This window comes from Aspergillus terreus, genomic scaffold, assembly GCF_000149615.1.
Source record: "Aspergillus terreus NIH2624 scaffold_6 genomic scaffold, whole genome shotgun sequence".
NCBI classification, from domain to species: Eukaryota; Fungi; Ascomycota; class Eurotiomycetes; order Eurotiales; family Aspergillaceae; genus Aspergillus; species Aspergillus terreus.
Window position 1 is genome coordinate 1,399,851 of NT_165929.1, and position 23,127 is coordinate 1,422,977.

General features: G+C 57.0%; 8 protein-coding genes across 8 annotated transcripts; 3 read left to right on the forward strand and 5 right to left on the reverse strand.

Moving 5' to 3' along the window:
• Positions 1-40: 40 nt before the first annotated feature.
• On the reverse strand, positions 41-1,290 carry ATEG_04734 (NAD(P)-dependent alcohol dehydrogenase; the record flags this gene model as incomplete). Its single annotated transcript, XM_001213912.1, has 4 exons — positions 41-960; positions 1,013-1,072; positions 1,131-1,158; positions 1,216-1,290. 4 exons carry the CDS (start codon positions 1,288-1,290, stop codon positions 41-43), a joined length of 1,083 nt encoding a protein of 360 aa, XP_001213912.1.
• A 733-nt stretch (positions 1,291-2,023) lies between these two features.
• ATEG_04735 (dihydrodipicolinate synthase family protein) lies at positions 2,024-3,037 on the reverse strand (the record flags this gene model as incomplete). Its single annotated transcript, XM_001213913.1, has 1 exon — positions 2,024-3,037. One exon carries the CDS (start codon positions 3,035-3,037, stop codon positions 2,024-2,026), a length of 1,014 nt encoding a protein of 337 aa, XP_001213913.1.
• Positions 3,038-3,805: 768 nt separating this feature from the next.
• ATEG_04736 (Gfo/Idh/MocA family oxidoreductase) lies at positions 3,806-5,269 on the forward strand (the record flags this gene model as incomplete). Its single annotated transcript, XM_001213914.1, has 5 exons — positions 3,806-3,829; positions 3,878-4,040; positions 4,108-4,806; positions 4,854-4,944; positions 5,005-5,269. The coding sequence occupies 5 exons, from the start codon at positions 3,806-3,808 to the stop codon at positions 5,267-5,269; spliced, it is 1,242 nt and encodes a 413-aa protein (XP_001213914.1).
• Positions 5,270-5,538: 269 nt separating this feature from the next.
• Positions 5,539-7,756, reverse strand: ATEG_04737 (putative PHD finger domain protein; the record flags this gene model as incomplete). Its single annotated transcript, XM_001213915.1, has 2 exons — positions 5,539-5,676; positions 5,738-7,756. The coding sequence occupies 2 exons, from the start codon at positions 7,754-7,756 to the stop codon at positions 5,539-5,541; spliced, it is 2,157 nt and encodes a 718-aa protein (XP_001213915.1).
• A 609-nt stretch (positions 7,757-8,365) lies between these two features.
• Positions 8,366-11,786, forward strand: ATEG_04738 (uncharacterized protein; the record flags this gene model as incomplete). The annotated part of the gene is made up of 5 exons (XM_001213916.1): positions 8,366-8,781; positions 8,831-9,995; positions 10,223-10,277; positions 10,493-10,995; positions 11,070-11,786. The coding sequence occupies 5 exons, from the start codon at positions 8,366-8,368 to the stop codon at positions 11,784-11,786; spliced, it is 2,856 nt and encodes a 951-aa protein (XP_001213916.1).
• A 2,496-nt stretch (positions 11,787-14,282) lies between these two features.
• ATEG_04739 (putative forkhead transcription factor Fkh1/2) lies at positions 14,283-16,554 on the reverse strand (the record flags this gene model as incomplete). Its single annotated transcript, XM_001213917.1, has 5 exons — positions 14,283-14,355; positions 14,413-14,652; positions 14,710-15,317; positions 15,363-16,376; positions 16,438-16,554. 5 exons carry the CDS (start codon positions 16,552-16,554, stop codon positions 14,283-14,285), a joined length of 2,052 nt encoding a protein of 683 aa, XP_001213917.1.
• A 2,103-nt stretch (positions 16,555-18,657) lies between these two features.
• Positions 18,658-22,149, reverse strand: pacC (putative C2H2 transcription factor PacC; the record flags this gene model as incomplete). Its single annotated transcript, XM_001213918.1, has 4 exons — positions 18,658-19,070; positions 19,137-19,517; positions 19,749-19,802; positions 20,082-22,149. The coding sequence occupies 4 exons, from the start codon at positions 22,147-22,149 to the stop codon at positions 18,658-18,660; spliced, it is 2,916 nt and encodes a 971-aa protein (XP_001213918.1).
• A 574-nt stretch (positions 22,150-22,723) lies between these two features.
• Positions 22,724-23,068, forward strand: ATEG_04741 (uncharacterized protein; the record flags this gene model as incomplete). The annotated part of the gene is made up of 1 exon (XM_001213919.1): positions 22,724-23,068. The coding sequence occupies one exon, from the start codon at positions 22,724-22,726 to the stop codon at positions 23,066-23,068; it is 345 nt and encodes a 114-aa protein (XP_001213919.1).
• Between the last annotated feature and the right edge of the window lie 59 nt (positions 23,069-23,127).

The following is a 23,127-nucleotide window of genomic DNA, read 5'->3' on the forward strand; positions in this document are numbered from 1 at the left end:
ACAACATCAATTACTACCATATCACCTACCACACTACCCACTAACCAAACACCTTATCATACCCCGTCAACGTGAACCGATAGTGCACATCACCCTTCTTCATGCGCTCCATTGCTTCCTTCAAGCCCTCCTCCCCAATCTGTAACTCCTCCACCCATCCCTTCAACCCTTTGTCCGCCGCCAGCTGGAGCATCGCCAGCATCTCGCGTCGGCTACCCAAGTGACTGGCGCCGATCAACACTCCGTTCGAAATCAGGTTCTGCGCCTTGATGACCTGGCCCTCCTCCTCGGGCAGACCGACACTGATCCACCGACCATGCACATCCATCATCGACAGGTACTTGGCCAGGTCGAAGCCCTTGGATGAATTGGCACAGTTGATGATCAGATCAAACGAGCACAGGTGCTCCTTCTCCCAGCCCTCCTCCGCCGTCGCAATGTATCCGTCTGCGCCCAGCTTGCGCGCATCGGCCTCCTTCGCCCGCGACCGTGAGATCGCCCACGTCTCCGCCCCGAGCGCCTTGGCGAACATGACGCCAAAGTGGCCGATCCCGCCCAGTCCGACGATGCCGACCTTCTTGCCGGGGCCGCAGCCGTTGCGCACCAGCGGCGAGTACGCCGTCAGTCCCGCACACAACATCGGCGCCACTAGGTTGGTCTCCAGCTGCTCGGGGATCGGGAACACCCAGTGCTCGTGGGTGCGCACGTGCGACGAGTATCCGCCCTGGCTGACGATGCCCGTGTCCGGCCACTCCGCCCCGTACGTGTCGATCATCAGGTGCGGGCAGTACGTCTCGTTGTCGTTCTTGCACTGCTTGCACTCGCCGCACGAGTACGACTGCGCGCCCACGCCCACGCGCTGGCCCTCCTTGATCAGCGTGACCTTGGGACCGACCCGGATGGCGCGACCGATGATTTCGTGGCCCACGCAGAGAGGGAATTTCTGATCACCCCAGCCGCCTGTGTGGATTAGCGGCGCTCTGCGTGTTGGGGATGGTATGAGAGGAAGTACCGCTGATGGTGTGCACGTCGCTTCCGCAAACACCGCAAGCTTCGATCTTGACGTCCACATCTGTCTGATGTCAGTCCCGTCTGAAACGTGCTCGTGTGGGCGGGGGGTATGAACATACCATAGTCGCCGAATGGCTTGAGTTTGAACTACGCCCCGCTGTCAGATCATGGCCCTGCATGGATTCATGGAATGAAGCTACGTACAAACCGCTTGTGGAAGGTGGTGTAGGTGGCCGGGCTGTCCACCTGGAAACCCTCAGCTTCTTCAGGGTAAGGCATTTGAATGTGTCGGATCTGTGGACGGCAATGAAACGCTCGCAGGTCACAGGGGAGATACGAGAAAAAGAGGGACGAAGAAGACTGGACTAACCCCTCCCTGGACGAGAGCCGATCTTTATACCTGCCCGCAATTAAGCCAGCCGTCCACTGTTGCGGACCCATGTGGTATCGCGTTGTACCCGGCTGATTTTGACTCTCCAGTTCTACGAGATGCACCCTTCCGCATGGCCATTCTTCCAGACATCATGTTTTCGTTGAAGCAATATACTAAACCAGCACAAGCCCATTCTAACTCTCCAGCCGTCCTTCCTTCCTTTGAAATGCAGGAAGCAGCACGGAACACAGAACATCCCTCACGAGCCCATACCCGTCTTTTGCCGTATTTACACGGCTTCATCTGCGTGCAAGCCAACGGACCGGAGGGAAATTTGTACCCCACGACAAGAAATCCTTATCAGTTTAGGGACCCCTCGTGGTGACCCATCGGGAGAATTTATCCACCTATGAACGTGGCAAACATCGTGGCGCCGTGGGGGTCGGCCTTGCCCCGGTTTTGACGGCGGGGCTGCGGCAATCTGGCCGAGCTTATGGATTTTTCTTGCTCTACAAACCATTCCGTACCATTCACGAGAATCGCACCGCTCCCATTGAGTTCTTTTACATAATACAGCTACAGCGTTGCCCATCCAGAAATACTCGAAACAATACAATTTGATACATCATCAATCATAATCTATGGTGCAACATCCGGCAGGGTCTTCTCCACCTCCATCGCATCCTTGATCTTATCGGCAATGGCCTGCGCTTGCGCCTCGCTCAGGCGACCCAGCGGCCGACGCGGATACCCACCGTAGCCGTAGTAGCTCTGAATGGCGCTCTTGGTGCCGGGGATGGCGGCTTTGGTGAGCACCCAGTCGGCGGCGCTGAGGAGCTGCTGCGTCTCCATGGCCTCGGCGAAGCGGCCGGCGCTCCAGAGGGTGAAGATCTGCACACACAGACGGGGGAGGACGTTGGCGCCGCCGGCGAGGATGGCCGAGCCGCCCGAGGCCAGCGTCTGCAGCGAGAAGTCGGCGATACCGCCGAAGGCGACGTAGGGGTGGTTCTCGGCGGGCTTGGGGGAGGCGGCGGGCTTGCGGGCGGGGGCCAGCGGCGAGGGCGGGGTGATGGCGTTGAGGGCGGCAGCGACGCGGGTCAGCTTGCCGGTGTTGGCGCAGGTGAACTTGGTGCCGACGATATTGGGGTGCTGGGAGATGCGGATGATGAGGTCGGAGTCCATGTCGATGCCGGCGACGGCGCCCGGGTAGTTGTACAGGATGACGGGAATGGGGGATTTGTCCGCGACCGCGGTGAAGAACTCGTACAGCGTGTCGTCATTGCCCACGGCGTAGCGGTAGTAGCTGGGCGGCACGATGAGGGCGTACTCGGCGCCGGCGGAGGCCGCCTCGGCGCACAGCTCGATGGTGCCGCGGATGCTCTGCTCGCTGCAGCCGGCGATGACGGGCACGTTGGCGAACCCGGCGTCGACCAGGGCAGTGCGCGTCTCGCGGATGACGGTCTGGCGCTCCTCGCGGGTCAGATGCACGGCCTCACCGTTGGAACCCATGCACACCAGCCCGACGAGCCCGGCCTTGGCCAACCGCACGGCGTGACGGCGGATGGTCGGGGTGTCGAGGTCCTCAGTGTCGGGATTGAAGAACGTCATGGTGGGAGCGTAAACTCCGGGACGGAGGGGGGTGCGAGCAGACATGCTGGGTTTAGAGTCAGTTGCTGATTGAGGTCGTAGGTAGAGGTAAGTATACTTACGCGGATGTTGAAGGAGATAGATGTACCTAGGAAGATACTGGTATGATGTGGTTATGGAAGGCAAAATGCTCCGGGAGAAGTTGGATATAAGTGTAGAATCCGTCAACCCCCACACCATTCAGGCTATTACCATCATACAAAGGTACTAGCAATAATATTATTCCCCCGCAGTCATAACCATTCATCGTTATTGATCTGAAGCCGAAATTCCTCCGCCATTCGACGGACTATATTATTCCGCCAATCAGCAGCCATCGGGTACAGCGTTTCCTTTTTCGGGCTCGGGGTATCAGTTCCCGACAGCACCACAGCGTCTTTTTTGCATTGTGTTCAGTTTACAGAATGGGAATAAGTATAGAATATGGAAAACTGATAGAATAGAATTATATGTAGTAATCAGAAAAGCTCCTGGTATCCTATCGAATTCAGCCCGGAAGTGTATATAGTAGGTACCTAAGGCTCCCTCAGGCGATCGGCTATTGACTCGTCCCAAACAGGCAACCTGATGGGGGGATTCTTCCGGCGCGCCAGAATTAAGATCCAACATTTCTCCAGCCAGCTCGTCGCCATGCGCTGTTCTTCCTCTTCCTCGTCTCCTACTTCAACCGTCCTCTCCTCCTCTCTCTTCTCATACCTCTTCCCTCCCACCTAGACCTCCAGCACCCGTATCCTCCCCTCCAAGCTACCCCGCATCAAGCATCATCAGATCACAATGGCGCCTCCCAGCGTGTTAATGGTACGTCTACGCCTCCACCACACCGTAACAGACATTGACAGGCAGCAGGTAGGCACGGGCGAGTACACCACCGGCTACGTTGGCGGTGGCGCCTCGGGCTCCGACAAGAAGGTCGGCGTGGTGGGGTTGACGCTGTTCGACCTGCGCCGTCGCGGCAAAGTCGGCGACCTGAGCATGGTAGGCGTCTCTGGACGCAAATTCCCAGGCATCCGTACGTTACGTCCATACCCCAATGCCCCAGGCATAACGCCCGAGACAACGCACCTAACACGCGCCAGGCGCACACCTGCAAAAGAACATCTCAGAGGTCTACAACAACCTCGACACGAGCTTCACGTCCTACCCCGCGGACGACCAGACAGACCCGGACGCCTACAAAACCGCCATCGACGCCCTCCCCGCCGGCTCAGCCATCACCATCTTCACGCCGGACCCGACGCACTTCCCGATCGCGCTGTACGCGATCCAGCGCGGCATCCACGTCATGATCACCAAGCCCGCGACACAGCGGCTGGCCGACCACCTCACGCTCATCGCCGAGGCGCGCAAGCACGGCGTCTTCGTCTTCGTCGAGCACCACAAGCGCTTCGACCCGGCCTACTCTGACGCCCGCGCCAAGGCCCGCACCCTCGGTGACTTCAACTACTTCTACAGCTACATGAGCCAGCCCAAGTCCCAGCTCGAGACCTTCAAGGCCTGGGCCGGCCGCGACTCCGACATCTCCTACTACCTCAACTCCCACCACATCGACATCAACGAGAGCATGGTCCCCGACTATGTGCCGGTCAAGGTCACCGCGTCCGCTAGTAAAGGCACCGCCGTGGATCTGGGGTGTGTGCCCGAGACGGAGGATACCATCACGCTGCTTGTTGAGTGGCGCAAGAAGGATAACCCCGCGAAGGTCGCCACGGGCGTCTACACGGCCAGCTGGACGGCTCCGCAAAAGGCCGGCGTGCATTCCAACCAGTACTTCCACTGTGCGTTTTCCCCATTGCTATCTGAAGACAGGACTGATGGTGTGTAGATATGGGCTCCAAGGGCGAAGTTCGCGTCAACCAGGCCAAGCGTGGCTACGACGTCACCGAGGACGAGCAAGGCCTGATCTGGGTGAACCCGTACGTTCCCGTTCGCTTTTAGTTCTGGTGTAGATGCGGGCTTTGACTGACTGACCGCAGATTCTACATGCGCTACGCCCCCGACGACGAAGGCAACTTCGGCGGCCAGACCGGCTACGGCTACGTCAGCTTCGAGAAGTTCATCGACGCCGTCACCGCGCTGAACGAGGGCCGCGTCACCCTCGACCAGCTGGATGCCCGCCCGCTGCCCACGCTGAAGAACACCGTCGCCACCACGGCTATCCTGCATGCAGGACGCATCTCGCTGGACGAGAACCGGTCTGTGGAAATCGTTTCCGATGGCGGAAAGTGGGAGCTCAAGTAGTGTGTTGTCTATATTAGGATCTTGTCCATGCCATGTAGTGTTTACCTGTGATGCTATGAAGAAAGCGTTTTGTATGAAGAAATCAATCAACGTAGCAAGATACATCGCCAGGCAAAATCCTAAGAACGCCACGCTCCGCCGCCAGCATACACCCGATCAAAATGCGAAAGCCGCGCACCGACAAGGAACAAACCAATAACTAGCCGCAATATCATGGTCTCATCAACACAGCAGTATCAGTATTGACCAGCATATCCGAAGTGCCCAGCTCACCGGCGAGAGTTCTTCACAATCCCATCCGAGCCCTTGTGGAACTTCACCCGGCACTCGGGACAGTACCATTTGGCCGTTCGGCTGGGGACCTCCGACAGCCCGACGCAGTCCAGGTGGAACCACTCCCGGTCGCACTGGGGGCAGCAGTTAGCATGCAATGCTTTCAACATCTCCAGGGTAAGGGCCGTCACTTACGTCTGGGTTCTCGCAGCAGATCATCGTGCCGAAGCTCACATCGCCGCAGAGACAATATCGTGGTTCATTGGGATCAATCTCTTCCAACACTCCATCTTCGTCAATGCGGATGTCTTCGCGTGTGCCGCCGTCCTCACCCCCCTGCTCGCGCGAGCCCAGCCGTTTCTTCCCCGGCTTGGCCTTCCGCCGGCCGTAACTGACCGCCGCACCGCCATCCTGGCCGGACGAAACGGGCCCTGGAGCAGGTCGCTTTCGGCGGCGGAAAGGTGCGCTCGCGCTGCCGGCCCGGACGGTCTCCGGGATAGGGGACTTGCGCGCCGGAGTCGCGCTCTTTCGTCGGAGCTCTCGTCCAGGGTGTGAGGTTGGCTCCGCAGATGCGGCAGTAGAACGTCGAGACGAGGGCCGAGTCACCGGAGGTGTACCAGTGCTGCTTTTGGGCGCAGAAACGGTCGGTGCTGGTGGAATGGAGCGCTTCGGCTCCGTCGGCGAGGCTGGGGTGGGGGCTGGCTTCGACGTATCCACTGCTTCAGGAGCCGCGACGGGGCCCGCATTGGCTGCCGCGCTGGACACGTCGGCGTTGGTCTCGGGGGGTGATGGTGATTCCTTACCCACCTTCCGGCGTTTGGCGGAGCTTCGCAAAGAGGAGCGGGTCTCGACCTCGGCAGGAGTCGAAGCCGCCACCGGCTCCGGCGCGGCTGTTTCGTCCAATTTGCGTTTTCTGGAGGGTCGACTCGATTTCCCGGCGGCTGGAGCATCCTGGCTGCCAGCACCGTTCGCGGTGCCCTTTGCGTTGCCTCCAGCTGCGGCAGCTGCGGCAGCGGCCGCGGCCGCGGCCGCTTGTTCCCGTGCTTGGTTCTCACGCTTGAGTTTCTTCGCCTCGTTCAGCTTCATACCCCGGTTGCTCAGCTTGGGCTCGAAGAAGCCCTCTTCGATGTCATCGGGGGCGTCGCTGCGCTTGGTGAGTTTTCCGGGAATATAGGTGTTCATGATGTCGTCGCAATCGATGAACTCGGTTCCTTTAGCTTCCGCCTCAGCTTTCGCAGCGCGGTACGCTTCCCAGCCGCGCCCACGGAGAGCCAGTTCGCGGTGGATCATGACCTCACTGGGCTGCCAGACAGCATTCTTCTTCATCTTTTTGCGCAATTTTGTCATTTCCCACTCCGTCAGACGCAGCCATGGCATATCTTCACTGCCGGGTTTGGCATCTTCCGGCGGGGGATTCAACATGGCCAGGGCATTACTCGTCGACATACTGGCCACCCCACTGGGGGCATTGGTGGCCACCCCAGATGTCCGAGAGCGGCGGCTCGTTTTTGTTTCCTTCTTGTTTGGCGTCGGAGCCGGCTCAGGTCGCGACTCAACCGGCGACACCTTGGGCTCGGCCTCGGCATCGGAGTGCTCAGTGCTGGCAATCGGCGAATCGGGGTGCAGACCGGCTAGATGACTCGAGATCACAGAGCGGCGCGTCCTCGACTTCTGCGCGGGCGCGGCACTCCGGGCCTTGGTATCACCGCCGTCCAGGCGCAGAGTAATACGCGTTGTAGGGGCTGGACCTTCGTCGGCTTTCTTGGCGCGGCGCTTGGAGCTGGGAACGCCCTGTGTGGGAGGAGTGGGCTCGCGCGACTCAGGTTTCGGGAGCGCATGGAGCTTTTGTGTGATGCAGTCGAGACGATTGAAGTGGCGATCGACGACCTCGTAGAGGCGACAGGCTTCGGCGTACGCCGATTCGCGAGCGTTGATCGCGCGGTCGAGCTGCGCGGAAATATCCTTGCGCAAGGTTTGCGCATCGGGCCGTCCATCAGCGGGGAGGTCGGGCAGTTGGCCATAGGTCTTGGTGAGGTTGTGCACGCCCTGCGCGGCTTCGAGGTAGCGTTCGTCCAGACCGCGAATCAGGGTGAGGGAGCGGATGATATCTGCGGGGAGGTATTCGGTGTAGTCAATGTAGTCGGTAACGGTCGCCTGAGCGTCTGGATCAAAGGGGCCATCCAGGATGAGGCCCCCGTCGCGAAAGTCGGACATGATTTAGAGGTGGAGGGAGAGGGAGAGATAGGAGATCGCGCTGGAGATAGTACTAAGACAACACCATGCGGGACGGTGCGGCCATGCAGAGAGAGGGAGACAAAAGATACATGGAATATGGACTTGAGACAGAGCAGGGAGGCCTGCAACAAGCACAGGATAAAAGGAAGTCTGCCGGAAGATTGAAGGCGTCTGTCTGGCGTATCTGAGGTGGTCGTTGGCGTTGATGTTGATGCTCGGTCCGGGCAATTATTATCCCGGATGAGTCAGCGATCGAGCCATCCTCAGGCAACAAGGCAGGAATGTCGCAAGAAGTATACAAACGGCAACTGAGGCATCACAATATGATAGAAGAAATCGGACTAAGCTGGCTGTTAGGTAAATTTAGTGGACTAATGTCTATAAGGGCAATTCACGCAGCACATTATTCATCACATCTGTCTTCATTAGCAGGTGAATTGGATCAGATGTATGCAGCGCCAGCATCTCTACCTATGTATCAGGCAAGAACAAACACAACTCTCTTTCTGTCTCACCTCAAATTCTCATTTTTCCTTTCATCTACCTCTCACCATTTCTTGCACTCTGTTTCTAAATCACTCACCCACCATGGACAGGAACGCCCTGCTCAACCTTCTCTTTGAGAAAGACAGCTTCCTTCTCCAGCTCGACACGGGTCTCAGGGCGAAGGCACCTCGACCAACTCCACAGTCCAGCCAAGTTGGCAGTGCGAGCCAATCCCAAATCTCCATACCTGCGCAGTCAGTGCAGCTCCAGCCCTCACAGCGAGAGTCTAGGGACCAAAATGGGGGTTCAAGTGCTGCCCAGGCCACTGAAGCAGTCTCCAGAGACATCGAAGGAAACACTACTCCCATCCCCGTCGTCCCCATCCAGGATGACAAAACCTTCTGTCCTCTGATGGCGGTCTCTCGCTTCCCCTACAGACACATCAAAGGAGAACTCTCCCAGACCGTGGCCCGTAAGTTCTTCGATGGGGGGAAATTCTGGGAACGAACTTGGGACATGTACGAATTGCCTATGTCCGTTGATATGCACCGAGCTAACATTATCCAGCTACTACATCCAACCTCCTTCCCGTGTCTCACCCCGTGCGCTTCTACTCGTGCCGGCAGACCAAGTCCGCGCGTTCTTCAAGGAAATCAACACAGCCTTACGGTGCAATTTGACTATCCCAGCGGAGAAACAGGGAATGCAGCTCACTTTCGACAATCCCAACCTTCCCAGCCCAAAATTCCTGGGCCAGTGTACCAGTCGGCAGATGAAAGACCGACTCGAGTCGCAGATCCCTCCTGGCTCAACCCGCCTCTCCGCGCCGTCTGGCATGGACGAGGAGTATCTAGCCTATGAGAGAATGCTTGATAGAGCTTGCAGCGCCACAAAGAACAAAAAGACCTCGAAAGCGAAGCAGCAATCCCGTCTCCAGAACCAAATACGCACGGTCGAGTGTCTCACCCGCCTGCAGAGCTACTTTGGGCTGCGGTCACACACAGACGAGACGCCAGCAGTGGACGGTGACATGACTTGGGCGGGCCAGACGTACAAGCAGATTGTCGCTGAGAATCACGACGTGACCGAGTCTGCCCGCACTCAAATACTGCTCGATGTAAACAAGCCTGTTCCCTATCTCTTCTGGAAAATGCCCATCTTCGTCTGCGTAGATGTTGAGGCCAACGAACGCCGCCACTCAGAGGTGACCGAGGTTGGCATCTCAATCCTCGACACGAAGGACCTTGTGGGCGTTGCTCCTGGCGAACAGGCGAGCCACTGGCGAAAGCATATGCGGTCTCGTCATCTACGTGTGAGCGAACACCGTCACATTGTCAATCGCATCTACCTCGCGGGCTGTCCGGAGCGGTTTGACTTTGGCGAGAGCGAGTTTGTCTATGAACGGGACTTGGGCGCCGCGGTGTTGGCGGCAATTCAACCTGCGGCGGTTCATGAGACAGGAAGTTCTGTGGGGACGGACGAATCGCGTCATCTAGTTCTGGTCGGACACAATGTCGCGATGGATATGCAGTATTTGCGCGAGATGGGCGTGCATATCGACCAGAAACCAGCGGGCACCGCGGGATTCATCGATGTGGTAGACACGGCGGATTTCTTCCGGATGCTTAGACGCGAAGAGACGCACCGGTCGTTGGCAAAGGTCCTCCATGAGCTGGAAATGACTGGGTGGAATTTACACAACGCGGGGAACGATGCGAGATACACCTTGGAGGTAATGGTCCGGCTTGTATTGGAGCATCGGGAGATGGAGGACGTGCCTAATTGAGGGACTTGATAGTGGTGTATTGAAACAGTCCTACATATTCCATAGTATGAATACCGAGTTCAAAGCTTGTCGAGAATAAGTTCGGAGCAGTGTTGACATGACCCATGGTTTGCTCGGGGTTTGTTAACGCCCGAGCTCACCACACATTAGCCCTAACTCGGGAATCTCTACAGTCCGAGAAATATCTCGACCCGACAAACAGCGCAATTCGACATAGAAACAAGTATGGTTCGTCCGTAAGACCAGAAATGACTATCAGCATGGGCCCACGACGTAGATATAAAAACGGCGACTCGCCGTGCATCCACATCTCATCTGTCGCTCTCATCTATACCCTTACAATAAACAACCTCTACGCAACACTATATCATCATATACCACCTCGTCCGACATGGACCAAGCACCAACCCCCCAAACCACACCCAACTCACCCCCACCGATAGCAATCATCGGCGGCGGGCCCTGCGGGCTGACCTTCGCCCGCTTCCTCGAACTCGCCGGTCTCGACTACGTCGTGTTCGAGCGCGACCCCTCGCCAGAACACACACCCCGATTCCAAGGCGGCACGCTCGACCTCACAGCCGAAGGCGGGCAAGCCGCCCTGCACCGCGCCGGCCTGACGACCGAGTTTGAGAAGCTCGCCCGTCGCAACGCAACCATCCTCACTATCCAGGACGCGCACGGGAACCACCGCACCACCGTCGGCGGCGCGGACAACAACCGCCCGGAAATCGACCGCCGCCAGCTGCGCCGGCTCCTGCTCGACTCGCTGCCGTCTCATCGCATCCGCTGGGGGAAGGCGCTGCAGCGCGCGGAGCTGGAGCCCAGCCACAAGGGTGCGGCGACAGCGCAAGACTGGGTGCTGCGCTTTGCGGACGGGACGAGCGAGAGCGGGTTCCGCTTGATTGTTGGCGCGGACGGGGCGTGGAGTAAACTGCGTCCGTTGGTGCGTTTCCCTTCCCTTCCTCCTCCTAACACCCTCCGTGCAGTGTGCCAGTGACGGAGAGCTGATGTATACAGTTAACCCCCGCGACACCGCAATACTCCGGCAAAACCTTCATCGAGGGCCGTCTCTCGCCCGGCAACCCGGCCTACGCCGCGGCCCTCGACATGGTTGGCGCAGGCAACTCGCTCGCCATCGGCGCGGGCCGCTGTCTCTGCGTGCAGCAGATGTCCGATCAATCGTACCGCGTGTACATGGGGGTCGCGGCGGCGGAGAGCCTGACGCGCGCGGGCGGCGCCGCCGACGTCGCGGATATGGCGAAGGCTCGGAGAACGGTGGAGGGCATGTTCGCCGACTGGGCGCCGCATTTGCGCGCGTTCGTCGCAGCCGCGGAGGAACCGTGGCGCCCGTGGCCGCTGTACCGGCTTGATGCGGATGTGTTTTTGCCCGGTGCGCAGTGGACGCGCACGCGGGGCGTCGTTCTCCTGGGCGATGCGGCGCATGTGACGACGCCGAATGGTGAGGGGGTCAATCATGCTATGCTTGATGCGATGGTGCTGGCGGAGCGGATCTGCGCTGAGATTGAGGGTGCGGATGGGTATGAATATGACCGGGAGAAGGACGCTGCGGCGCTGGAGCGCGCGATTGTCGCGTACGAGGCGGATATGTGGCCGCGGGCGCGCGAGACTCTGGTGGATAGCCTGGCCATGGAGGAGATGATGTATGTGGAGGACGGGGCCTTGCAGATGATCCGGATGTTTGAGTCGTTTAAGGATTTCAAAGAGGCAGCCTAGCGTATCTGGGCACTGGCTCCCAGGTTATATTGGGCTGTCATCGTTGTGTTGATAAGAGAGCGCCGCACTAGAGCCTTGAACAAGCAAACAATTGCATTTCTAGCAAGATATTGATTTCGCTAGAGCCTCGTACTAATACATAGTCCCATGCGCAAATCATCCCCGGAGAACAAGACTTGCTCCATCGTAGTAGAACGCATTGCTTCGACACTCTTGTCTTCACGGGAATGGGTGTCCGGAGGTTATTGTCAACCCGGATATCCACAATACAAGGGGCCCATTAGTATGTTCACACTTGGTCGCCTAGCGGTCATTTGTACATTTGACAGGTATTTCCGTCTCCTCGCTATCGTCCCCTTAGCTGAGCTCATGCTCCCAAGCCACCCAGGAATTGGGGTGTCGGGTGCATCTTCGTCCGAGTCCTCCCAATATAACCGCCCAAGCCATTCCTTTGCTCCAGCAAGACTAATGACTCTGGTCAGCATAAACTGCATGTCAAGAAGCGCTTTCGACGGTAGCGGCAGTCTTTCAGGATCCGTAGCGGAGAAGGTGAACCTATCATCGGTTCGAACAATCTGTTGGTCTCGTTGGCTGCCAATGCCATTCGATGCCGAGGGTGAGTGCTCTTTGAGTCAACGACTAGAAGAACACAGTCTTCTTTTAGAATAAACCTCAATTCCTTTAATTGTAGGATGTATGCACCACTTAAAGCAGTCGGAGAAGACGATGACAGTCCAAAAGACGTGGTACTGGTCGTCCGTGGAATGCAGGCGATCCAGGAGCTCTTCTCGGCTGTGACCGTTCGTTGTGCGCTTCATCGAGTGGGATTGGCCTGGTATGGCAAGTGATTAGGAGGATGAATCATGGTGTGAGCGGTCTAAACAAGATCCTTATAGTTGAGCTAAGTGCTATTAGCACTCACAAAATGGTAGGGTTATCTGTTGTTAGCCGGTATCGCTTGCAAGAATGCGACACGGCCGGCGCGCATAAGCGCACGGTTGGACGTCTTATTCTGTCTAACGACCGCCGAGTCGGAGACGATCGCGACAGGGTGCTAGTATATAGGCGTAAGACTCTTTAACCTTGGACCATTGGGGGTAATACATGTCTGGCGCGAACTGAGGAGGTAGTGGCAGGTCTAAGTGTTCTTGACTGATTGCATCGAGGAAGAAGCGGAACTGCGGCCGGACGCCCGATAGTGAAGGATTCTCCCAGAAGAATTTACCGTAGGAAATATGGTTGAGAGCTGAACGGGTCTTCTTCGTCGACTGTTAATGACCATTCGGCCGCGTGAATGCATACAATCCTAAATCGGGTTAGCCGACTTGCACTTAAAGCCAGGCGATCCGCCTGTTTACAATACCATTGATTGACTCGAGCGATTGGGGCCCATCTGGTCCAGGGCTTGCTGGTTGCTCAATTGGTGAATCCTCAGACGTCGGAGGATATGCAAGCATTGTATGTGCTAGGGCAGGGGTAGGGTAACTCTAAATCAGTGAATGGGCGATTTGACGTCACCCCACCACCCCACAATCCAAATAACCTCACTCACCTCACCTTATCCACCCTCTCATAACCCCAAGCAAAATGCAATTAACCACCCACCTCCCAACAACCCTCTCCCCGGAGAAGGCCACCACGCACCCCTTCCTCTGCGCCGCCGGAAAGGGCGTCCTGCCCGCTTCCACGCTCTCGCAATGGCTCTCGCAAGACCGGCTCTACGCACAGGCCTACGTGCGCTTCATCGGGCTGCTCCTCTCCAAACTGCAGCTCCCCGTCGTCCCCGGCGCGCCGTCACCCACCACGCGCGCCGCGGGCATCCTCATCGACGCGGTCGTGAACATCCAGCGCGAATTGCAGTTCTTCGAGGACGTGGCGCGGGAGTACGCGCTTGATTTGAATGCCGGGTCTGGCGAGGAGACGTTTGGTCCGACGCCCATCACGCACGCGTACATCGACATGTTCATGGCGGCGGGGAGTCCGGGCGTGTCGGTGCTGGAGGGTCTGGTGGTGCTGTGGGCGACGGAGGTGTGTTATCTGCGTGCGTGGCGGTATGCGGCGTCTTTCCTGGGGGAGAAGCCTGCAGGTGGGCGGGATGCGGATGGGGGCGCGCTCCGGGAGCGGTTCATTCCCAACTGGTCGAGTGCGGAGTTTGAGCAGTTTGTGGATAGTATCGGGGAGGCGGTGGATGCGATGGGCGAGTCGGTGGATAGCGAGATGCTGGGGAAGTGTGAGCGGTGGTGGAAGCAGGTGGTATGGTTGGAGGAGCGGTTCTGGCCGGATGTGCAGTGATTTCTTCCAAGATTCTACGATCAGGATGTAGATATTAGTGATAACTGATTCATAAAATAAACTATCATTACATGTCTTACACCCAAGCAAAAAAAGCAAAGTAAAGCAAACAGCAACTCCGAGCCCCCATGCACCTCCTTCTATGCAGGTGTCTAACTCATAACGGATACATAGCAAGGAACAAGAAAAAAACGTCGATGTACATCACGAGGTGGCTGCGCTGGCCCGCTGCGCATTGCTCAACTGTCGATGATACGATCCAATCGGTTGGAAGCCCCTGGTCATAATTAGCCTATCGAATCCCCCGAGGTCTATCGAAATGCATGCTACTTACCTCGCCAGATCAAATCCACCACCATCATCCTCCTCGTCGTCGTCACCCAGACCTGGTCGGTCACGCGCAGCGCCGTTGGCCGTTGACCGCAGGCTCTCTTCTTCGCGCCGGGTGTGCATCGTCCGTCCGGAGCCCAGTCCGTTGGCCGTGCCCGGCTTACTCGGGCTGGCGAGGTTCGGCGGGGGCGGACTACTACTGGGGATACTGCCCAGTGCGTCGCCCGGGTCGCCCTTCAATGGGCTCATATCGGGTACCGGCCGCGCAGGCGTGCTGCCAATGTCGGCGAATTTCCAGAACTGCGCAGGGGAGCTCATCGGCATGAATTTGGACGGGATCTGGGCAGTGCTGGGTGGGGGAAGACGCGGTTGCTGACGTTGCGGAGCCGGGGTGATCATCGACGACGGGGCCTCATCATAGTAGGACGAAGACAGCACCGGAGGCGACCCGGTTACGTTATCCGACAGACCGTACGATCGGCTCAGGGTGGTGCCGTTGCTGTTCTTGGTCGCGGATCGCGCAGGCAAGGGAGACGGCTCTTCGTAGTCGCGAGCATTAGGCGGACGAAGATGTTCCCGAACTCCATTCCGGCCTGCCCGCGAGCCCCGCTCGGGCGTATACGCTTCGACTGGCGCCACCGGGAAAGAGCTGAATCCTGGGGAGGATACCGGCGGAGACTTCTTCGCAGAGAAGACCGCTTCCATGCCGTTGGCGCCCCGCGCGGATGAATCTTTCGTGGCCGGCGAGGATGGCGCTGACGATTGGGTTCCTTTCCGGAGCTGTTTCTTCCAGTATTCCTCGCGGTATTCCGGAACGATCTGCCACTTCATTCCCTTTCCAGGTTCGTCCGTGCGACGGGGTACCTTCTGGAACGCCTTGTTCAAGGATAGATTGTGCCGGATGGAGTTCTACTTCAGTTAGCTACGTCCGATCGTCGAACGAATGCAACGTACCTGCCAGCCACTCTGAGAGTGACGATAAAACGCGTACTTCTCCATGATCCAGTTGTAGATGTTGTTAAGTGTAAGCTTCTCCTCCTCGCTAGAGAAGATCGCCTGCGCAATCAGTGTCGCGTAGCTATACGGCGGCTTCAAGTCCTTAGCCGCGTCCTTGCTGTAGTCGATTTCCTCCGTGCTCTCCATCATCATACCGCGGTTATACAACGGAGACTGCTTGGCGGTACGGGCGCCCACGGTGTCGGGCGATCGCGGCGGGGGTGTAACCTGACGTTTGAGAAACTGCGGCGCGGGTGCCAAAGAGGGCTGGCTGGTGGCTGGGGCGGTCTCCAGGGATGCGCCATGCGCCGGGTGCGCATGCTGGGAAGCATCCCAGGCAGGTAGTTCCTCTTCGCCATTGGCCAGACGTTGTGCGCGCTCCACAAAGCTGGGGTGGATGTTGGCCTTATCACCGGGGGTCACGAACATCATCTGGGTGTTGGCGATCTCAATAATGTCGCCACAGGAAAGGATGGCATCTGCGCCCCGCTTGAGGACGCCATTGTTTAAGCGGACGCCATTCCGGCCGTTGACACGGATATGCCAAGATGCTGTCTCCTCCCCGTCGTAGAAAATTTCCGCGTGCAGACGCGACACGAACTTGCTGGGGCCCAAATCCACGTTGACTTCTGGCAGTGCTCGCGCAGCGATGGTGACGGGGCTGGACTGCTCGTCGAGCTTCTGTTCGCGGTCGGGCTCGCGACCGATGTTGACATGGAGGGTCTTGACGTAGTAGGTCCAGTTGCGGCCGGCGATTTTCGCATAGGCGCGCACGCTCTGCTTGTTTTCGGTTTTCGCATTTGAATGGTCGCGCAAGACGCGCACTTCTTCGCGCGCGGTCTCGAGATAGGAGATGACGAGATCCATGAGATCCTGGTTTTCCGACAGGTCATGCTCTGGCGACGAATCATCGGCCTCGTCGGCGGATTCGGCGGTTTTGATGGGACGAGGTTGGGGAGAGCCGCGATCAATCTAGGGAGGAGGGAGTTAGATGGGGTGATGACGTGGGGTCTTGCGACCATGATCGACGTACCTTGCGCTTCTTGTTGTTCGCAGGACGAGAGGGCGACGAGTCCGGGGCTTCCGCGTCAGAAGTTTCTTGCAGTTGAATTTCCTTGCGCCGCGCGCGACGCCGATTCGAGAGAGGCATTGTGATTATGACGAGAAGGCGAGGTGTGCGGCCGTGTCGGCTGGCGGGGGATGTTTGTGTATGTTTTGTCTTCTTCCGTAGTTGTGATCCACGAGATCGCGAGTTTCTGTCTTTGTCTAATCGAGTAGTCTAGGCGAGTCTGAGAATGTTGGTGGAAGGCGATGTGGATGGATTGCCCGATGCGCGCAGCACACAACAAAAGAAAACCAGAATCCGGAGGAGGCAAGAAGAATGAAAGAAGACGAGAAAATCCCGGCAAAAAGGATGACCCCAGGAAGGAAAGAAAAAGCTAAACGGGGATGTCCCAGGGAAGAACCAGACGAAGGGTTTGCCACCGAGACGCGCTGAGGACGGATGATGATAGTGGAGGGGAAAAGATAGTGATAAAGTTCGAGTTTGCTTTTTCCCTCCTTTCTTCACGGAAGAAAACAGACCCTCCAAAGTCGAAGAAGAGGTCGAGGGGGGAAAGTCGAGGGTTGGTTAAGATGAAGTCAGAAGAGAGTGGCGGGAAAGACAGAGAAAACGATGACGATAACGCGCGCGGGTGTTTGGGGCGTGACCGCTTCCGTGTGGGGAAAGTCACGATCTTCTTTACTTCTTCTATACACTCCAACCACTTAATCTTTCCAAAACAACACAAATTGAAAGAATCGGTTTGATTGTTGATGTTGATGGGCTCCTGCCGGTTTAATACTCTGTCAACAATCCCACTGCGCCTCTCAATACCACCCCAGTGGAGTGGTTCCATTCCCTCGTTGTGCGTGCAGGCCGTAAACAGTCAGTGGAGCCAGCCATCCGCCCATGTTCCTCGCGCACTGTCGCTACATCCACATCCGCTACCCAACCGAGAGAAGAACAAACCAAACCAAAACAGTTCGTCTAGAGTGTTCGCTTCTTCAGACCCAAATCCTCCACTCTTCTCCGACAGTGTACTTCCGCGTGCAGGATGTCTCATCAAGATCACCGACCAACCCCGCGACCATGCCTTTCTCTTCGATCATGCCGTCCTAATCTTCGCCTAGTCGCATACTGACTCAAATCTACATACAGATCCACGGAGTCTTCGGATGGGAAGGTTCGGGATCAATCAATCCAATCAATAAGCAAACAAAAATCGAAGAGGAAAACTCGAACCAAACCCAGGGAAGCCAAAAGAACACTTCTGGCCGCATCGGGGAATTCCACACCCACCGGCCATTCACATCCCTCCGTCCACCGACTCCTGCATGGTTTTGCCACGAGTAAGAGGCCGATCATCTTCTTTGGTTCTTCTGTTTGCGTCATGCCCCTCCCGCGCCGCGTTCAGTTTAGCGTGCACCGTTGGAATGCGGATCCCTATATCAACAACAATATCGGCCTGTTGGCGTCGTGGTTGGCTCGCCCACCGTATGAAGACACCGTGACATCTTTCCACCCACGTTACATGTCTCGACTCTCATCAGTCAATTACGCCTGGAATTTCAGATCTATCGCGGATCCTGCAGCCTGGTGGGTCTTTGGCTTGAAAACGGGCGTTCCTAGTATTCTAGAGGGTACAATGGATGACTTCAAGGTCGGGTCTCTTGATGAAGAGCTCTGTTCCCCACAAATCACCAGAATCAGCCTCGTCTGCATCATAATAAATACTACAATAGATAGGACCTCTCGTGCTGTCTGGTTCGCCCGGGAATCGACTAGTCCAGCAGTCTAGACCATCGAGACCCTTGCCCAAAGCGAAGTCATAAAAATAGATCAATCCATCACCCAAGTCGGATAGAAGACAACCGAAGGCAGGTATCTTGGTCTAGTAGGTCGTTGAGTATAATCGTCTTCTGTTTATTGAACTGTTGGAATAGGGCCCCTATAATCCAACAAGTCATAATAAGAAAGTTACCTAGTATATATCTATCCTGACGGAGCAATACCTCTCATATATATAACTCCAAGTCTAAAAAAATGCTGAGAGGGGACATGCCTCATCATGCTTAATAGGAATCTACTGTATAACAGTTAACAGTTTGTGCGTTAACTACGAGAAGGGCTCCGCGAGTCTGGCCAGAGACGAGAGGATAGATATCAGGCTTCCGTCTCTCGACACATGAACAATCCCACACAACTACACAACTATATACCCTTGGACAAGACAAACCACAACCAAGGATAATACACCGTCTCCTCATCAACTGGCTCCAGAATAAGCGGCAGGTACTTCAAATTCCACTCTTCATCCAGCTCATCATCAAAATACTCCGGATTAGGCCTGACGCGCCGCGCCTTGCAATACTCCCAATAACCAGGATACCACCCTGCCTGCCCCCAGTCAATGACAGCCGCAACGTCAGGATTGGACTCGGGCGATAAGAGGATGTTCGAGGGCACCAAATCGGTATGCGTAAAGGCCACAGACACCGGCCTATCGATGTCGATGTCGCAGCCCATCTGGAACTGCCGGACGGCGTCTGCGCCGTGGAATGGGCCGGCTAGGTCCCGGTGATCGTAGAGAAAGATGTCGTTTAGCGGTTGGTTATCGAGGCCCCCTACGGTGCTTGAGCATCATTTCCGTCTAACTAGGGATTGTAAGGAGTTCAAATCACGGTACTTACCAACGTAAAGGGTTTGATCACGCTTTTCTAGCGCTCTCCAGGCTTTGACCATCCCGTTGAGCTGTCTACACACAGCCACTCTCTCCTCCTCATTCAGAGCGGCCCATCTCTGCTCCAGGGTTTCGCCGTCTATCAAAGCCATGTAGATAAATATCTGGCCACCGTCTTCGGTCCACCCAAACACCTCAGGAATGGGTACCTTGCCTTTCAACTGCGTGTAGAGCATGATTTGGGTTTTCGCCTCTGTGACTGTAATGTCGCCCCCATATTTGACAATCAGTCCCAATGACGGAAATCTGACAGGCCGGGGTCGTCTGAAATTTGTGCAAAAGAAACCGCCTGACGCGTCCGAGGGGCAGGGAGCGTAGACGTCCGGTTTTCCTTGAAGAAACTAGACTCGATAATGATCTTCATGGTGTTGTGGCTTGATTCGTGGAGGCTGGTCTCGACTTCAACTTCCTCGGGCGTCATCTTCGAGATAACACAGGTAAAGCAAGGGTCTCGGCGTTATAGAATGGCACCGATCTTATTTGGGACGGCTAGATATGGCATTATGGTTAGACAACGGGCAAGATAAGAGGAGGGGAGTAAATAAGTGGGGCGCTAGCTCACGATTGATATTGAAGTCAGTCGTCATGTACCCTAGGTCATCGTATGGTGTAAGGGCTATAGAGTATGTATGTCGACTATCGCAACGCATACGACGCCAACGTAGGTAGGTAGCAATTACGACTCATCCATTGAGCAGAGAGCATATGTATCAGTGCATTGATCGAGTAGTACAGTCAAAGGAATCACGAAAGTCCACGATCCAGCGGACAGGGAATAAGAAGAATCAAGCCAATACCCAGAATACAGACAGTCGTAAGAAGCCGTTATGAGAAGAAAGCAATTCAGACTCCAAATCAAACAGATACAAAGCAAAGCCTCTACATACACCCTAACTGGGCATCTTGGAATCTCCGTCGTCCTCCAGCCCCCGGAGCGTCGGATACATCACGGCGTCCCCACCGCTTTCTGTCTTGACCGGCGCCTTCTCCTCTGCAGCCGGACGAGCCTCACTCTCCACGCCTTCCATGTGTCCATCGGGACTCGCCGCCCGCGAGCGTGGCTCACTCTGACGATCCGAATCGCCCTCGTACTCGCCCCGTTCCAGACGAGAGGCAATGTAATTGCGCAGGTACTCGATGAGGCGTACTTTCTCCACCCACTGGACGTCCGATCGCTCGGCCACTTCCGCCGCTGCTTGCGCGGTCCGCATGGTCGCCTCCGTCTCGCTCGGCGAGCCCGAGAGAGCCGGATCAATGAGGCTGGCCGAGATGCGACCCGGAGACGAAGACGAAGAATTGTCCCGCGACTTGGCGGTAGGTGTCCGGTCGCCGTCACCTTTGGTGTCCTGAGACAGGTCCATAGCATCGGAGAGACGACGCTCCTCCGGACGGGCGCGCTGCAGCGTGCCACCGGTGTACCGGCGGCGGTCCTCGTGGTCATAGATGCCGCCCAACGTAGAAGGAGGAGCAGCACTGGACGCCGTGGGATAGCTGGCAGTGATACTGTCCGCCATCGTGGCCGATGGGAGGCGTGGGTACATGGTTGAGCCACCATCATGGTGAGGCGGCGAGACTCGGGCAGCCGACGGAAGAGAGATCGGGGAGCGACCCGACGTATACGACTGCGCGCTGGAGGGGGGAGTGAGGGCGGGAGTGCCAGTGGAGGGAGAGTGTGCCGTGGCGGCTGTCATGACGGGAGCCGCCGACGTGGTGGCCGGGGCCGTGGCATGGGTCGGAGGCAGTTGGGTTGGCGGCGAGTTGGTGGTGCGGTAGCTCATGCCACCGTGGACATAGTGGGCGCCGGGTTGAGCCACGCCCGCCGCAGCGACATGGTCATCACTCTCGTAGATGGTCTCCTGCATCTGCTGGAGGATCTGATCGATGTTGATCAGATCATTCTTCGTGCGGACATTGCTCATGGGCGGGAGATGATACGCGGGGGCGGGATGACCACCGGGGCCGTAACCACCCGCTGCAACTGGAACCGGAGCAGGCATCACCTGGTACTCGGGCAACGGACTACCGGCCAAGATGGGAAGCGACAAGTTTTGGAGTCCCAGCAACCGCTGGCCGATGGCAGCATACGAGTTGGGATCAAACTGGCGGCGCTTCAGATCGCCGAAGAACTCGTTCAGGGCATCGTATCCACGCTTTTTGTGCTCATACGAGGCATGACCCGTCTCGGGGGCTTGGCTCAGAGTGTAATAGACGTTTCCATACGAGGGGCCGGACGGCTGCGGGGGTGGGTGAGACTGATAATACTGCGGAGCGCCATGGGCATAGCCCTGACTCGGGACGGGGTTTAGGGTAGGCTCAAAGTAGTGGGTGGCCGCGGCCGCATAACCCTTGGCGGGACCGCCGCCAAACATCATGTCCGGATTCCGAGCACCAGGCTCGGGCGACCGGACCAAGACGGAGTCATCGGCGTGGGTCTTGACATGTTTCTTGAGGTCCTGGGGACGCTTGAAGGCCTTGCCGCAGAAATCACACTTGTGTGGCTTGAGAGGGACATGCACCCGAATGTGAGAAGTGATGTGATCCCGCTTGACGGTGGTGGTGCGACAGCTGCCCCATTGGCACGTCAAAGTTGAGGTTGTTGGTGCTCTTGCGACCGACATGGCGTTCGCAGACGTGTTCCTGGACGGGGTTAGCGACGTTGAGATGGACACGAAAGGTGAAGGACTCACATAGAGGGCTTCTGGGGTTGGGCACTTTTCGGAGCATCCTTGCCAGAGACACGACAATTCCTCGGGAGGGCGAGAGGCGTTGCCGTTGCTGATCGGGGGACTGGCGACGGCGGCGGTGGCGGCAGCGGCGGTGGCCGTCACAGAGGCCGTCGAGGCAGCTGACGAGGTCGGTTGGGCGACAGTCTGGACTGCAGGCGGTTGCTCTTGCGCCGTGGTAGCGGGGAGAGGCGCGGGGGCCGTGGAGGGCGAGGTGGTGGTGTCTTGGTGTTCCGACATTGCCAAGACAAAGTCTTTCTTGTCCCAGTCTTGGGAGCGGAAGGGGGTTGCAAAGGGAGATGTACGAGTCAGACCAGTCCACGAACTGTAAGAACGCGATGGACTGGATAAATAATTGAATGGCTTGTGTGTTGATGGCAGATCAGTCAAGGTGACACGATGTGGGAAAGGACAACACAGCAACAAGCAAGAGATAACGCGTGAGGAGCGTGAAGATGTACGTGGGTATAAATAGGAAGAAGAGAGAGGAGAAAGAAGGAGAAAGGAGAGAGTCGAGAGAAGAAGAATGGAAGAGACGGGGAGCAGGAGAGATAAGGAGGAAAGTCTTGGGAGAAGAAAGCGAGAGGAGGAGGGGGGAGGGCGGCTTTCTTGTCCTTCCGCAGCCGAGACGTGCCCAGAAGCCCAGAAAAAGCCGCTTGCACAGCCCGGCGGAGGACAGGGACAAGACCGGGCCAAGAGATGCGGGGCTGCAATGGACCACGGGTCGGTATTTGTGAGTTCGGTTTGCATGCAAAGGAGGATATTTGCTGGATGGGTTCACACTGGGTGAAATAATAGGTATGATGGTCTATCCATGGGAGTCTTGAAGGGATCTGTAGTTGTGGTGGAATTAATTGTCGTGTTCATTGCCGCCTGCGATGAGGTTGAGAGGATGCTTGACAAGACGATACCGTCGGTAAATTACACTCTCGACACTGCCCAATCAGGCATTTCCGTGGCACCCATGGACCCTGTCTCCACCAATCAGGGGTTCATGCTCCCCGAGGCGAAACGAGTAACGCTGACTCAGCAGCCCCATGAATCTTCGTTCTTTTCGTTCTTTCGTTCTTCTGGTACCGATCTCTCCGGTGGTCCGTTCCAAATCCAGTCCTCGTTCTCACTGGATTGCCCCCTTTGGTCGAAGGCGAGACAATTCTGAGTAAGGCACTTGGCAGTCTTGTCGTCTTCGCCCGCTCCGAAAGTCTTGGAAGGTGGCCA